Below are 17,988 nucleotides of genomic sequence, written 5' to 3'. Positions count from 1 at the left end.
TTTTATTTTTATTTATTTATTTATTTATTTTATATTTTCCTCGTCATTAAGCTTATTTGCTTTGCTTAATACGAAAATTCGTAATTGCTTGTGCAGGCCATGTCAAAGTTCATAGCTGCGTCCAGGCAGGTTACTCAGCTGGATAAGACGAGGCTTTTATTGGAGAGGAGGATACAGGAAGTCAGGGACGACTGCAAAGGCTGGGCTGAAACAGCGGCTAAGGCTAAGGACGAGGCCAAGGGTTTGCTAAACCTCGTCGAGGAGCTAAGAGCTGACATAGTGGAGAAAGACACTCGTCTTGACCACTTTTAGAGGAAGGCTGACGAGTTAAGCAACTCCCTTGAGAAGGCTAAAGACGATGCTGTGGAGGAATTCAAGGCCTCGAAGCAATTAACTGACCTTCTGGACGCCAACTACGCGGTTGGATTTGAAGATTTTCGCATGGAGGCGAACGAGAAGTTTCCAGAGGTTGATTTCAGCCCTATCGTCCTTCAATTAGAGGGTGCTGCTAGTTCTTTTCTTCAGACTAGCTCTGAAGATGTCAATATTAAAGACGATGCCTCAACCAAGCCTGCCCAGGACGACCCCGATGCCTGATGCCCTTGCTATCCGAAGATTTTATTATTATTTCCTTTCAAAGTGTTTTCTTCTCTTCTTCTCTCTCTCTCTCTCTCTCTCTCTCTCTCTCTCTCTCTTTTTAATCTAAAATGTATTCAAGTACAATTACCTCGTCTAGAGTGTTCTGGACGAGTTTATTAACAATTGTCTTTTAATGCTTATTTTATAAGGGTTTTTGGACGGTGGTCGTCTACCCTTTGATCTTTAATGAATGTTTATTTTCATTTGTTGCTGTCGTTTCATAGATGAGTTTATGCATTACTTTTATCATTTATGCTTTTGTTCCAAGTGTCGAATGATCGTCTATGTGATTTCCTCATAGACGACCCACTTAGGACGATAATGATGACTGCATTGCTTTTGCTTGTCCTTTAGGCAATTATTTCTCGTCTTTCCACAAGGATTTTATGTTTTACTCGTCTCAAAATATTGAGGCGTCTTGACTAGCTTATCGTCTCTGTTATGCCATAGCGCCTACCCCCTTTTTTTTTCTTTTCTTTAGACGAGTGGGACTTGGCTTTCTCTCTTTGCTTTATCCTGATTTAGAGGAAATCATTTTTGCTTTATCCTTATTTAAGGAAAAGCTTGGACGAGTATGCCTTGGCTTATTTCTCTTTGCTTTATCCTTATTTAAAGGAAAGCCTTGGACGAGTATGCCTTGACTTATTTCTCTTTGCTTTATCCTTATTTAAAGGAAAGCTTTGGACGAGTTTTTCTGCGTCCGAAGATTTCTATTCGTCTTAGGCTTTTGCCTCTTCTGTGGGTATTATTATGGAAACTAGATCTATGCATCAAATACATAAGAAATTCAAACCATATTATTACATGAACATTGTTCACAAACGTGGCACATGCTTATAAGCTAGTGGCTTATTAAAATACTTAAGAAAGATACATAACCTCGTCTTTCATAAGCTGGTCTGTAAGCGGTGCAAAAGTTTAAGAACTAGTGCACTTTTTATTCATAACACACCATAATAGTAGTAAGAACACAACAGTAAGTATAAGTGAACATAGGTTATAGCTGCAACTTTGCTAGTGATTTCCCTCGTCCCTGCTCGTTACTGATAGTACCTCCTTAGGTGTTCCACATTCCAGGGATGCTCTAACTTTCGTCCGTCCAAAGCTTCCAGGTAGTAAGACCCCTGCCTCTTGCAGTTAATTACCCTGTAGGGTCCTTCCCAATTAGGTCCCAACTTTCCATGAGCTGGGTTCCTGGTTGCCAAGGAGACTCTTTTGAGAACAAGGTCCCTAACACTAAATCGTCTGGGTTTTACCATGGCGTCATGCTGCCTGGCCATAAGGTTCTTATATCTTGCTGTCCTTTGCTCCGCGTCCATTCTTACCTCGTCGATAAGATTGAGGTCAAGACGGAGTTGCTCTGCGTTCTCTCTTTCCTGATACTTCATCACTCGGTGATTAGCCATATGGACTTCTGCCGGTATAACGGCTTCACTTCCGTAGGCTAACTTAAAGGGGGTTGCTCCTGTTGGGGTTCGTACTGTCGTCCTGTAGGCCCAAAGAACGCCTAGTAGCTCGTCTGGCCAAATCCCTTTTGCCCCCTCGAGCCGAGTCTTGATGATTTTCAGCAAGGATCGGTTCGCTACTTCTGCTTGCCCATTTGCCTGTGGATGGGAGGGCGAAGAATAGTGATTCTTGATTCCGAAATGATTGCAGAAGTCTCTGAAGGGTGCGTTGTCGAATTGATGTCCGTTATCCGATACTAAAACCCTGGGTACTCCGAACCTACATAAAATGTTCTTCCACACGAAATTTTTCACATTTTGCTGAGTGATTGCTGCGAGAGGTTCGGCTTCTACCCACTTGGTGAAGTAATCGATTCCTACCACCAGAAACTTCATTTGCCGGGTTCCCATGGGGAAAGGGCCTAGGATATCCAGTCCCCACTGTGCGAAGGGCCATGGAGCCATCATTGGGGTCTGGTACTCTGACGGCTGCCTAGGTACATTGCTATAGTGCTGACACTGGTCACATACCTTGACATAGGCTTTAGCATCTGCCTGCATTGTAGGCCAGTAGTAGCCGGCACGGACGATCTTATGGACTAGCGACCTTGCTCCTGAATAATTTCCACATGCTCCTTCATGAACTTCCCTTAGAACATAGTTTGACTCGTCAGGAGCCAAGCACCTTAAGTAAGGTTGGGAAAAACCTCGCTTGTACAATACTTCATTTATGAGGACGTACTTGGCTGCCCTGACCCTTAACTTTCTCGCTTTGTCCTTGTCCTCTGGAAGCCTTCCATCTTTGAGATAAATCATTATTGGACTCATCCAATCTTCTCCTCCTCCTACCTGCTGTATGTCAGGGATGTCTATGCTCGGCATGTATTGGATGTTGTCGTACTCGTCTGTCACCCCTGCCGAAGCTACTTTTGCCAAGGCGTCCGCTTCCGTATTTTCCTCCCTCGGTAGTTGAACAAAACTTACAGCTGAAAATTTTCGTGCAAGTCGTTTCACTTTGTTGAGGTATTTCTTCATTCGATCTTCCTTAGCATCACACATTCCATTTATTTGGTTAATGACCAGCTGAGAATCTCCTCTGATTGTTACCGACTCCGCCCCTAGGGACTTAGCCAACTCTAATCCCTTGAATAGAGCCTCGTACTCAGCCTCGTTGTTGGTAGTTTGATATTGCAGATAGGCTGCATACTCCAGCCTGTCACCCTTGGGGGACTTCAGTATAACCCCAATTCCTCCTGCATACAGTGTGGACGACCCGTCGACATTGATCACCCATTTCTCAGCACTTTCGTCCTTGTCCAGCTCATCCTAGCTGGGGGTGAACTCTGCGATGAAATCTGCCAATGTCTGCGCCTTTATGGCACTCCTTGGGAGGTATCCGATATCAAACTCGCTAAGCCCAACGGCCCACTGTACTAACCGTCCAGCAGCTTCCAACTTGTTCATTGCCTTCTTTATAGGATGGCCTGTTAGGACGTTGATGATGTGAGCCTGAAAATAATGCCTCAGCTTCCTGGAAGCCATGATCAGTGCAAATGCTAGCTTCTCCATCATCGGGTATCATCCTTCTGCTCCTCTCATTGCACGGCTTGTATAATAAACCGGTTTCTGGACTCTCCCTTCTTCTCTGACCAACGCTGAACTTACTGCGTGTGGGGACACTGCCAAATACAAATATAACACTTCCCCAGGTACAGATGGACTCAATAGCGGCGCTGTCATGAGATATGTCTTCAAGTCTTGGAAGGCCCTTTGACACTCGTCTGTCCATTCAAATGCCTTCCTAAGTACTTTAAAGAAAGGAAAACACTTATCAGTAGCTTTCGAGACAAACCTGTTAAGGGCGGCGACCTGCCCGGTAAGGGATTGGACTTCCTTGATATTTTTTGGTGGTTCCATGTTCAGTATCGCCTGAATTTTGTCCGGATTTGCTTCAATTCCTCTGTGCGACACCATGAACCCCAAAAATTTTCCTGACGAAACTCCGAAAGCGCACTTGCTTGGATTTAATTTCATGTTGTACCGCTGCAATGTATCAAAAGTCTCTTGAAGGTCGTCCAGATGTTTATCCTCGTCTTGCCTCTTTACCAGCATGTCGTGTACATAAACCTCCACATTTCGCCCGATTTGAGGACGGAACATATGGTTAACCAGCCTTTGGTAAGTCGCCCCTGCGTTCTTCAAACCAAAGGGCATTACCTTATAGCAATACAACCCTTGGCTCGTAATGAATAAGGTCTTCTCCTGATCCGCTTCATCCATCTGTATCTGGTTGTAACCTGAGAAAGCGTCCATGAAGCTAAGCACTCTGTGACCTGCTATCGAGTCCACTAACTGGTCAATGCGTGGCAATGGGTAACTATCCCTGGGGCAAGCTTTGTTTAAATCAGTGAAGTCCATGCATATTTGCCATTTGCCGTTAGCTTTCTTGACCATGACCACGTTCGCCAACCAATCTAGATAATAAACTTCTCGGATGAACTCGGCGGCGACCAACTTCTGTACTTCTTCCTTAATGGCATTGTCTCGCTCAGGAGCGAAAATCCTTTCCTTCTGACGCACTGGTTTTGAATGGGGGCACACATTCAGGCTATGGGTAATGACACTCGGATCAATGCCAGACATGTCCTCATGACTCCATGCAAAGACATCGAGGCTTTTCTTGAGAAACCGGACCAAAGCGTGCTTCGTCCCCTCTTCCATGCTCGCCCCAACTCTTGTAAACTTCTCAAGCTGGTTCTCGTCCAAAGGGACGTCTTCTAATGCTTCAGTGCGCTCCGCTGCGATCCTTCTCCCTTCTATACTTATTGCCTGTATGTGCTCGTCCATCGCCAGCATAGCTAAGTAGCATTCTCTGGCGGCCAACTGATCTCCTTGTACTTGGCCTACTCCGTGCTCGGTTGGAAATTTGATGGACAAGTGGTAGGTAGAGGTTACCGGCTTCCAGCTATTCAGGGTTGGTCTTCCAATAATTGTATTATATGACGATGCACAATCAACAACAAGGAAATTTACCTCCTTGGTTATCTGCTGTGGATATGTTCCAACAACCACTGGTAGTGTGATGGTACCCATCGGTTGCACCTTCATTCCTCCGAATCCTACCAACGGCGAATTCACTAGCCGAAGCTAATCTCGTCCTAGCCTCATTTCCTAGAATGCGGGGTAGTAGAGGATGTTTGCAGAACTGCCATTGTCTATCAACACCCTCCTGGTCATGTAGTTAGAGATGAGTAGGGTGATGACTATCGTGTCATCGTGTGGGTGGTGAAGTCGTTCTGCTTCCTCGTCCGTAAACGTAACGGCCTGCTGGTCTACTTACCTCGTCCTAGGAGGTCGTTTAGACAGTTGGGTGTTCTGCACCACCTTCAGGTATGTCTTCCTTGATTTGGACGACTGCGTTGTTGAGTTTCCTCCTACAATTACCCTTATTTCTCCTAGTGGGGGACGTGATGATTCTTCCACCTTGGCCTTCATTTTCTCATCTCTTTAGTCTCGTCCAAGGAAGTTCCTCAATTTTCCTTGTCTAATGAGATTTTCTACCTGCTGCTTTAAGTCAAAACACTCGTCCGTATCATGCCCGTGGTCCCTGTGAAAGCGGCAGTACTTGCTCCGATTACGCTTGTTGGGGTCTCCCTTCATTTTATCCAGCCACTTCAAGGACGGATCATCCTTGATCTGCATAAGAACCTACTCTAGTGGCACCATCAGGGGCGTGTATTGCTGATTCCTCCCGGAGGAACTCGCCTTCTTACCATCCTTATCTTTCTTCTCGTCTACCCGAGCTTTCTTTGGACGAGGTCCTTGATCCGAATAACGATGGTGACCCGCTTCCGAGCGTTCTGCCCTTTTTCTTTTCTTGGCTATGATAGCGTCCTCAGCATTCATAAAATTCTGGGCCGAATGGATGAGATCAGCCATAGTCTGTGGTTCCTGCACGTAGAGCTTATGAATGAACAAGTCAGAATTGACCCCATTGTGGAAAGTGGCCAGCCATAACTTGTCATCCATCTCGTCCACCGTCAAGGCCTCCCTATTAAACCGGGTGATAAAGGATCGCAAACTCTCATTTTTCCCTTGCTCTATAGTCAGTAGACTAGAGGAGGAACACTTGTGACGCTGTCCCCCAATGAAATTGTTGACAAAAAACTTACTCAACTCTTCAAATGATCCCACCGAGTTTGGGGGTATCTTACCGAACCACACTCGCGCTGGTCCCTTAAGTGTGGTGGGAAAAGCTCTGCACATAATCTCGTCCGGGACCCCTTGTAGGTGCATGGTCGTCTTGAAGGTCGCAATATGATCGCAAGGGTCGCGATTTCCATCATACGAGTCCAGAGAAGGCATTTTGAATTTTGGAGGTAGGGGGTGACTGTTGATGGAAGCCGTGAAAGGGGAGTCCGTTCGGTGAACCATATCATCCACTGGGTTCGCCCGCCTTATGTTTTCCCTCATCTCATCCATGGCTTTTCTCATTTGGTCCATCTCTTTTTCCAAGTGTGGCACTTTTCTTGAAGCGGTACCCCTTGTCTGATCTTCGGACTCAACATTTTCTCCTCCACCTTCCTGACTCGATGCCCGTCCATCCACGTGCCCATCTTCGCGCTGCCTTCTAAGGTTGATCTCCCTATTCAACTCCTGGTTCTGACGTGTCAGTTCTGCCATAGCGGCGGCCATGGATTGTATATATTGAATGGAAGGCGGTTGCATGACAGGCGCTGACCTGCGATCGCGAAGAGGGTTGCTAGAAGCATCCCTACTCTCCTGGTGGCCTGGGCTGGTATCCCTTGATCTTGTTCGAACCATTCAGCCTTTTATCTGGGAAAGACTAATCCTTGACAACAAAAACACAGTCGAATGAAAAAAATAGTGAATGGTGCTCGTTTGTTTTTCTTTCCCACAGACGGCGCCAACTGATGATGCAAAGAAAATCAGTAGGCTGGATGCTTCAGACTTGAAAGGATCACTTGCTCTCTCAACGGCCTGAAAAAAGAAAGAAAAGCGATCAAAGGTGACGGGGGCTGCTGGCCAAGAACCCTCCGATGGCAAAGTTAGTTTTCTCTCTATATTTTTGGGAGTTCCAACTTTTTGGGAGCAATAAAAACGTACCTTTGCTTTGTCTGAATAAGCGTTTATATAGTGTTCTAATAGACGGTTATCGCAATTATAACCTCCCCTGGATTCAAGGAGGCGTAAGTATTTAAAAATAACTTCCATAACCGTTTAGGAGTTATGTACTACAACGGATACCTGGAAGTTACGCGTAAAATAAGGAATTATCACATTATACTCGGAGATTTTCCTAAGTATGATACCCTCGTCCTAGTATCCTCTTGTCGAGTGTGCTTAGCTCATGAATAGGGGTCGTTCCGTCTACGGACGAATTTATTAAGGATGAGATCGCCAACACCCTGGCCGAGCGTCTCATTCCTTGGTCACGACAACCTCGTCCTAGTCTCTTCTTCTTTGGACGAGATGGTCATAGGTAAGGTTTTCTGGGGTGCTTGCAATACTGTTGGGTCACGGACGACCTCTATGGACGACTTCAAGATGGGAAAAATCAGTACCCCATCACCATTCATTAAATGCATTTAGTGTTGTAAATAAAATCATAAAAAATATACTTGTATCAAGGAACATATATAAATTAGTCAATAATAGGACAATGTGATTACAAACCTCTAGTAGGAGATCTATAACATGTTTGATTTGGACTCCTCCTATTGAGTAGTTGTCAGATTATAATTTTTCAATCATGAAAGATTAAGCAAGACTTGAAAATACATTTTTATAGATAATTTTTTTTTTATGATTCTTCATTGATTCATCTTTCAATTATAAGTATCGATCTAAATTAAAATAGATGAACATGTAAAGTCAAAATTATATATAAAGTTAAAACTGTTTAAAGTGAATATGTATAGATAATATTTTTGTTTTAATTTCTTATTAATTTAATATTTAGTTATAGCATCAAAATTAGAGTTCATGAATATGTAAAGTTAAAACCTCCTAACGTGAATTTGTAAAGCCAATATATTTATATATTTAATATTGTCAAAAAATTATAGATTATAAAAAATATATATATATAATTATGATATAGCTAAGGATGTGGTAGGTGAGATGATTTAACAGGAGCTAGTGTAGTAACCGTAAATATTATGTTTCAGTTTTTAGATATATATAAATATAGATTGTTGTTATTCAAAAGTACTGAAGCATCACATCCGTAACCAATAAAATCCCACAAAACATTAAGGCCAACAAATTAATACCTAAAATAAATGGCAAGAAATTGCAATAGTGTAAAGAAATTTCTTCTCACACTAGAGCATAAAGTAGGGTCATTAAATGAAGTCTGACCTAAATAAGGCATTAAAATGTGGTGGTTATATAGTATTAGCTTATGTACTCTCCTGTATGGCTATACATTAAACATATGAGCTTTTTTCAAAAGGAAGCATAGAACCTTATGCACCCAGTAACACTAGTAATAAGCCTCACAACAACACAAGCTCAAACCATTCCTAACTAGCATAAAGGAAACTAAAAATGAAAAATCTTCTTAACAATATAAAGACACTTTTAAGGAACCAAAAAAAAAAAAAAATGAAATAGATTATTTTCAAATTTATTAGTATATATGAACATACCTAGAATTAGAATTTGCACCCACCAAATTATTCTTCAATGAGTTCACCAATGAGCATTCTTCTTGGATCTTCATATCTTGTAATGTATTTTTCCATAAACAATATTCACTAGCCATTTTGGTTTCCCACTTGAGAACACAATATAACCCAAAACCAATCCAAAAATGAATCCACAACTGTACCCCAACAATACAACTTCCAATGAAACCCATTTGCAAATTTGAAATCATCTTCTTGAGTGATTGAAGACGGTGGTGGTGGTTGTTCCTCATCATTGCCACAAGATTTTGTCATTGAAAATCCATATAACCCCAAGTTCCCACTGTAAGAATTATTCATTAAGGTGTTGAATTGCTTACCTTTAGGTATCCGTCCATAAAGACAATTTTTTGATAGGTTTAAAATTTCTAGTGATGTGAGATCAGCCAATTGAATAGGAATTTCACCTGTGAGCTTGTTTGAAGAGAGATCTAACCATTCATGATTGGTTAAATTTCCCAACGATGGAGGCATACGACCTATAAGATTATTGTGTGAAAAATTAGGCCCCTTCAATGATAGAAGCTTTCCAATTGCCTTCGGAATTTCTCCTTTGAAATTATTGTTGGAGAAATCAATGGTTGTGAATAGACTTAGGATTTTAACCATTTCAATAAAAAACCCTTTCATCACCACCGTCATAGAATCTTGATAATACTCATTACCCATATATTTCAATTTACCTTTGTCCAAAATCACTTTCATCACGGCTTTTAAATATTTGAAAAATTTATTTGGCAAAATTTCATGGAACTCATTGTGAGAGAGGTCTATGATTTGCCAATTATGGAACATGAATTTGGTCTAGGGATTTCCTATGGCACCATGAAAGCTGTTTGATAGCAAGATAAAAACTCGCAACACTGGAAGAGTTCCCAGCCAACTAGGGAAGGTACTATTAATCATGTTGTTACCAAAATACTTCTACAATGGACCAATGGTTGTGGCAATGACCCTTCCAATTGGTTGCCATTGAATTTAAGACTTTTCGAGTACTAGCCCTTTGCAAATGTTTTAGGGATAGGGAAATGAAGATTGTTGCTTTGCAAATCCAAATCTTTGAGACGGTCACTAAATTTTTCCAAACAAAGAGGAATCATGTTATTCAAGTAATTAAATGACAAATCAAGGTATTGGAAGGAACTGAGATTGCAAATCAAGGAAGGGATCTCTCCAGTTAAATTATTCCATGAGACTAAAAAGAAAGAAGTATACAATAAAGGTACTGGAAGTGGTCCTTGAAGCATGTTAGAACAAAGATCAAGAATTTCCATATACTTACATGGAAGGTGTCCTATACTTGTCAAGGAGTTGTATGAAAGATTCAAGTAACTCAACGTATCTTTTCTCACCTCCAAAAACCACTTTGGAATAATTCCTTTAATTTGGTTCTTCACTACAAGAAAAAAGACTTAATACAACTAAATAAGTCATTGCAATAACAACTAATGTCATTATAATAGGTGTTATTGCAAGCAACGATAAAAAAGTCGTAGCAAGCCATTGTAATAAACTCCGAGGCATTAGGTTTACGCAACCCAAGATTTTCGTTGCAATAAGTTTCACAGATTGTAATGATATTTTTTTAGAAAATCTCATTGCAATAGATGTTATTGCAATGACAAAAAAGTCGATACAAGCCATTGTAATAAACTCTGAGGCAATAGGTTGAAAAAATATCATTGCAATAGGCTGATTTTTTCATAAAAAAATTTAAAATAAATAAATCATATCCAACATTTCTTCCTAATCTCACACAAATTACTTTTTTGGACCTCTCATATAATAACTTTGTTGGTTAGTTTCCATGGTCCCACAAAAACTTTGAAGTTCTTACTTATTTAGAGCTCCCATGCAACAATTTCATAGGGCAGTGTCCGAAAGTTACGACAAACTTGACCAAAATTTTTCTTCAAATAATTCTTCTAATAGTCAACTAGTCAACAAAATTCCTTCCAATCTAGAATATCTCATCTTATCTAAGAACTTATTGAATGGGAAAATACAAAATTGGGTGTATACAATACCATCTTTGCGTTACTTATATCTTGGTTATAACCAATTCACTGGACATATTGGCGATTTCTAGCATAACTCATTGGCTGCTCTTTGGTTGAATAATAACAGCCTATGTGGTCCCCTTTCATTGTCAATCTCTAAATTGGTGACCCTTTGTTATCTAGGGTTATTGCAATAAGTTCCACACATTGCAATGATTTATTTCGAAAATCTTGTTGCAATAGGTGTTATTGCAAAGACAAAAAAGTCGATGCAAGCCGTTGTAATAAATTCTGAGGCAATAGGCTTATGCAACACTAGATATTCGTTGCAAAATTGTTCCAAAGATTGCAATGAATTTTTTTTTTTTTTGAAAATCTTGTTGCAATAGGTGTTATTGCAATGACAAAAAAGTCGATGCAAGCTGTTGTAATAAATTCTGAGGCAATAGGTTGAAAAAATCACAATGCAATAGGATGCTTTTTTAATCAAAAAAAATTTTAAAATAAATAAAACGTATCCAACATTTCTTCCTAATATCACACAAATAACTTTTTTGGACCTCTCATATAATAACTTTGTTGGTTAGTTTCCATGGTCCCACCAAAACTTTGAAGTTCTTACTTACTTAGATCTCTCATGCAACAATTTCATAGGGCAGCATCCGAAAGTTACGTGAAACTTGACCAAAATTTCCTCTTCAACTAATGCTTCTAATAGTCAACTAGTCAACAAGATTACTTCCAATCTAGAATATTTCATCTTATCTAAGAACTTATTGAATGGGACAATACCATCTTAGGTGTATACAATACCATCTTTGCGTTACTTATATCTTGGTTATAACCAATTCACTGGACACATTGGTGATTTCTAGCATAACTCATTGGCTGCTCTTTGGTTGAATAACAACAACCTACGTGGTCCCCTTCCATTGTCAATCTCTAAATTGGTGACCCTTCATTATCTAGGGTTATAGCAATAAGTTACACACATTGCAATGATTTGTTTTGAAAATCCCATTGCAATAGGTGTTATTGCAAAGACAAAAAAGTCGATGCAAGCCGTTGTAATAAACTCCGAGGCAATAGCATTATACAACACTAGATTTTCGTTGCAATAAGTTCCACATATTGCGATCACAAAAAAGTCCATGCAAGACATTGTAATAAACTCTGAGGCAATAGGTTGCGAAAATCTCCTTTCAATAGGTTGACTTTTTTATCAAAAAAGAATTTAAAAATAAATAAATCATATCTAACATTTCTTCCTACTCTCACACAAATAACATTTTTGGACCTCTCATATAATAACTTTGGCGGTTAGTTTCCATGGTCCCACCAAAACTTTGAAGTTCTTACTTACTTAGATCTCTCATGCAACAATTTCATAGGGCAGCTTTCAGAAGTTACGAACAAACTTAACCAAGATTTTCTTTTCAAATAATGCTACTAATAGTCAACTAGTCAACAAGATTACTTCCAATCTAGAATATTTCATCTTATCTAAGAACTTATTGAATAGGACAATACCAATTTGGGAGTATACAATACCATCTTTTCGTTACTTATATCTTGGTTATAACGAATTCACTGGGCATATTGACGATTTCTAGCATAACAACCTACGTGGTCTATTCCATTGTCAATCTCTAAATTGGTGGCCCTTCGTTATTTAGGATTATTGCAATCAGTTCCACACATTACAATGATTTATTGCAAATACAAAAAAGACGATGCAAGCCGTTGTAATAAACTCCAAGGCAATATCCTTATACAACACTAGATTTTCGTAGTAATAAGTTCCACATATTGCCATGACAAAAAAGTCGATGCAAGCCATTGTAATAAACTCTGAGGCAAAAGGTTGCAAAAATCTCATTGCAATAGGTTGATTTTTTATCAAAAAAAAAGTTAAAAAAAAATAAATCATATCCAACATTTGCTCCTAATCACGCACAAATAACTTTTTTGGACCTCTCATATAATAACTTTGGTGGTTAGTTTCCATGGTCCCTCCAAAACTTTGAAGTTCTTACTTACTTAGATCTGTCATGCTACAATTTCATAGGGCAGCTTCCGAAAGTTACGACAAACTTGACCAAAATTTTCTCTTTAAATAATTTTTCTAATAGTCAACTAGTTAACATGATTCCTTTCAATCTAGAATATCTCATCTTATCTAAGAACTTATTGAATGGAACAATACCATCTTGGGTGTATACAACACCATCTTTGCTTTACTTATATCTTGGTAATAACCAATTCACTGCGCATATTGGCGATTTCTAGCATAACTCATTGGTTGCTCTTTGGTTGAATAATAACAACCTACGTGGTCTATTCTATTGTCAATCTCTAAATTGGTGACCCTTCGTTATCTAGGGTTATTGCAATATGTTCCACACATTGCAATGATTTATCTTGAAAATCTCGTTGCAATAGGTGTTATTGCAAAGACAAAAAAGTCGTTGCAAGCCGTTGTAATAAACTCCGAGGCAATAGCCTTATACAACACTAGATTTTCGTAGTAATAAGTTCCACATATTGCGATGACAAAAAAGTCGATGCAAGCCGTTGTAATAAACTCTGAGGCAAAAGATAGCAAAAATCTCATTGCAATAGGTTGATTTTTTTATCAAAAAAATTCAAAAATAAATAAATCATATCCAACATTTCTTCCTAATCTCGCACAATTAACTTTTTTGGACCTCTCATATAATAAATTTGGTGGTTAGTTTCCATGGTCCCTCCAAAACTTTGAAGTTCTTACTTACTTAGATCTCTCATGCTACAACTTCATAGTGCAGCTTCCGAAAGTTACGACAAACTTGACCAAAATTTTCTCTTTAAATAATTTTAATAATAGTGTTCTAGTCAACAAGATTCCTTCCAATCTAGAATATCTCATCTTATCTAAGAACTTATTGAATGTGACAATACCATCTTGGGTGTATACAACACCATCTTTGCGTTACTTATATCTTGGTTATAACCAATTCACTGGACATATTGGCCATTTCTAGCATAACTCATTGGTTGCTCTTTGGTTGAATAATAAAAACCTATGTGGTCCCCTTCCATTGTCAATCTCTTAATTGGTGACCCTTCTTTATCTTGGGTTATTGCAATAAGTTCCACAGATTGCAATGATTTTTTTTGAAAATCTCGTTGCAATATGTGTTATTGTAATAAAATAAAAAGTGGATGCAAGCCGTTGTAATAAACTTTGAGGCAATAGGTTTAAAAAATCTCATTGCAATAGGATGATTTTTTCATTAAAAAAATATAAAAATAAATAAATCATATCCAACATTTCCTCTTAGTCTCACACAAATAACTTTTTTGGACCTCTCATATTATAACTTTGTTGGTTAGTTTCTATGGTCCCATCAAAACTTTGAAATTCTTACTTACTTAGATCTCTCATGCAACAATTTCATAAGGCAGCTTCCGAAAGTTACGACAAACTTGACCAAAATTTTCTCTTCAAATAATTCTTCTAATATCAACTAGTCAACAAGATTCCTTCCAATCTAGAATATCTCATCTTATCTATGAACTTATTGAATGGGACAATACCATCTTGGGTGTATACAATACCATCTTTGCGTTACTTATATCTTGGTTATAACCAATTCACTGGGCAGATTGGCGATTTCTAGCATAACTCATTGGTTGCTCTTTGGTTGAATAATAACCACCTATGTGGTCCCCTTTCATTGTCAATCTCTAAATTGGAGACCCTTTGTTATCTAGGGTTATTGCAATAAATTCCACACATTGCAATAATTTATTTTGAAAATCTTGTTGTAATAGGTGTTATTGCAAAGACAAAAAAGTTGATGCAAGCCGTTGTAATAAATTCTGAGGCAATAGGCTTATGCAACACTAGATATTCATTGCAAAATTGTTCCAAAGATTGCAATGATTTTTTTTTTTCAAAATCTTGTTGCAATAGGTGTTATTGCAATGACAAAAAAGTCGATGCAAGCTGTTGTAATAACTTCTGAGGCAATAGGTTGAAAAAATCACAATGCAATAGGATGCTTTTTTCATCAAAAAAAAAATTTAAAAATAAATAAATCATATCGAACATTTATTCCTAATATCACACAAACAACTTTTTTGGATCTCTCATATAATAACTTTGTTGGTTAGTTTCGATGATCCTCCCAAAACTTTGAAGTTCTTACTTACTTAGATCTCTCATGCAACAATTTCATTGGGCAACTTCCGAAAGTTACGACTAACTTGACCAAAATTTTCTCTTCAAATAATGCTTCTAATAGTCAACTAGTCAACAAGATTACTTCCAATCTAGAATATTTCATCTTATCTAAGAACTTATTGAATGGGACAATACCATCTTGGGTGTATGCAATACCATCTTTGGGTTACTTATATCTTGGTTATAACCAATTCACTGGGCATATTGGCGATTTCCAGGATAACTCATTGGTTGCTCTTTGGTTGAATAATAACAACCTACGTGGTCCCCTTCCATTGTCAATCTCTAAATTGGTGACCCTTCGTTATTAAGGGTTATTGGAATAAGTTCCATAGATTGCATTGGTTTTTTTTTGAAAATCTCGTTGCAATAGGTGTTATTGCAATAACAAAAAAGTCGATGCAAGCAGTTGTAATAAACTCTGAGGCAATAGGTTGAAAAAATCTCATTGCAATAGGATGATTTTTTCATTAAAAAAAATTTAAATATAAATAAATCATATCCGACATTTCTTCCAAATCTCACACAAATAACTTTTTTGGACCTCTCAGATAATAACTTTGGTGGCAAGTTTCCATTTTTCTTCCAAAACTTTGAAGTTCTTACATACTTAGATCTCTCATGCAACAATTTCATAGGGTAGCTTCCGAAAGTTACGACAAACTTGACCAAAATTTTCTGTTCAAATAATTCTTCTAATAATCAACTAGTCAACAAGATTCCTTCCAATCTAGAATATCTCATCTTATCTATGAACTTATTGAATGGGACAATACCATCTTGGGTGTATACAACACCATCTTTGCGATACTTATATCTTGGTTATAACCAATTCACTCGACATATTGGCGATTTCTAGGATAACTCATTGGGTGCTCTTTGGTTGAATAATAACAACCTACGTGGTCTCCTTCCATTATAAATCTCTAAATTGGTGACCCTTCGTTATCTAGGGTTATTGGAATAAGTTCCACGGATTGCAATGATTTTTTTTTGAAAATCTCTTTGCAATAGGTGTTATTACAATAACAAAAAAGTTTATGCAAGCTGTTGTAATAAACTCAGAGGCAATAGGTTGAAAAACTCTCATTGCTGTAGGATGATTGTCTCTTAAAAAAAAATTTAAAAATAAATAAATCATATCCAACATTTCTTCCTAATCTCACAAAAATAACTTTGTTGGACCTCTCGGATAATAACTTTGGTGGTTAGTTTCCATGTTTCCCCCAAAACTTTGAAGTTCTTACTTAGATCTCTCATGCAACAGTTACATAGGGTAGCTGTCGAAAGTTACGACAAACTTGACCAAAATTTTCTCTTAAAAAATATTTTTCTAATAGTCAACTAGTCAACAATATTCCTTCCAATCTAGAATATCTCATCTTATCTAAGAAATTATTGAATGGGACAATACCATCTTGGGTGTATAGAATACCATCTTTGCGTTACTTATATCTTGGTTATAACCAATTCACCGGGCACATTGGCGATTTCTAGCATAACTCATTGGTTGCTCTTTGGTTGAATAATAACAACCTACGTGGTCGCCTTCCATTGTCAATCTCTAAATTGGTGACCCATCGTTATCTAGGGTTATTGCAACAAGTTCCACACATTGCAATGATTTATTTTGAAAACCTTGTTGCAATAGATGTTATTGGAAAGACAAAAAAGTTGATGCAAGCCGTTGTAATAAACTCCAAGGCAATAGCCTTATACAACACTAGATTTTCGTTGCATTAAGTTCCATATATTGCAATGATTTTTTTTTTAGAAAATCTCGTTGCAATAGGTGTTATTGCAATGACAAAAAAGTCGATGCAAGCTGTTGTAATAAACTCTAAGTCAATAGGTTGAAAAATTCTCATTACAATAGGTTGATTTTTTTAACAAAAAAATTTAAAAATAAATAAATCATATCCAACATTTCTTCCTAATCTCACACAAATAACTTTTTTGGACCTCTCAGATAATAAGTTTGGTGGTTAGTTTCCATGGTCACTCCAAAACTTTGAAGTTCTTACTTACTTAGATCTCTCATGCAACAATTTCATAGGGCAGCTTCCGAAAGTTACAACAAACTTGGCCAAAATTTTCTCTTCAAATAATTCTTCTAATAGTCAACTTGTCAACAAGATTCCTTCCAATCTAGAATATCTCATCTTATCTAAGAACTTATTGAATGTGACAATATCATCTTGGGTGTGTACAATACCATCTTTGTGTTAATTAAATCTTGGTTATAACTAATTCACTGGGCATATTGGCGATTTCTAGCATAACTCATTGGTTTAATAATAACAACTTATTTGGTTCCCTTCCATTGTCAATCTCTAAATTGGTGACACTTCGTTATCTTGGGTTATTGCACTAAGTTGCACACATTGCAATGATTTATATTGAAAATCTCGTTTCAATAGGTGTTATTGCAATCATAAAAGAGTTGTTGCAAGCCGTGGTAATAAACTCCGAGGCAATAGCCTTATACAACACTAGATTTTCATTGCAATAAGTTCCATATATTGCAATGATTTTTTTTCGAAAATCTCGTTGCAATAGGTGTTATTGTGATGACCAAAAATTCAATGCAAGCCGTTGTAATAAACTTTGAGACAATAGGTTGAAAAAATCTCATTGCGATTGGTTGGATTTTCATTAAAAAAATTTAAAAATAAATAAATCATATCCACCATTTCTACCTAATCTCACACAAATAACTTTTTTGCACCTCTCATATAATAACTTTGTTGGTTCATTTCCATGGTCCCCCCAAAACTTTGAAGTTCTTACTTACTTAGATCTCTCATCCAACAATTTCATAGGGCAGCTTCCGAAAGTTTCGACAAACTTGACCTAAATTTTCTCTTCAAGTAATTCTTCTAATAGTCAACTAGTCAACAAGATTCCTTCCAATCTAGAATATCTCATCTTATCTAAGAACTTATTGAATGGGACAATACCAT

The 17,988-nt window shown here is 37.9% G+C and overlaps 1 protein-coding gene across 1 annotated transcript; it reads right to left on the bottom strand.

Moving 5' to 3' along the window:
* Nucleotides 1–8,866: 8,866 nt before the first annotated feature.
* Nucleotides 8,867–9,502, bottom strand: LOC142616052 (receptor-like protein 34). The gene has a single exon (XM_075788941.1). The coding sequence runs from the start codon at nucleotides 9,500–9,502 to the stop codon at nucleotides 8,867–8,869; it is 636 nt and encodes a 211-aa protein (XP_075645056.1).
* Nucleotides 9,503–17,988: the final 8,486 nt, after the last annotated feature.

This window comes from Castanea sativa, chromosome 11 (genome assembly GCF_040712315.1).
Source record: "Castanea sativa cultivar Marrone di Chiusa Pesio chromosome 11, ASM4071231v1".
In the NCBI taxonomy this organism is placed as follows: Eukaryota; Viridiplantae; Streptophyta; class Magnoliopsida; order Fagales; family Fagaceae; genus Castanea; species Castanea sativa.
Note: the sequence above shows the minus strand (reverse complement) of the source record. Positions and strands in the feature narration are given on the sequence as shown.

Bases quoted from the DNA above. Each gene is read 5' to 3' on its own strand.
- LOC142616052 (XM_075788941.1), bottom strand. From the start codon at position 9,502: ATGAAAGTGATTTTGGACAAAGGTAAATTGAAATATATGGGTAATGAG.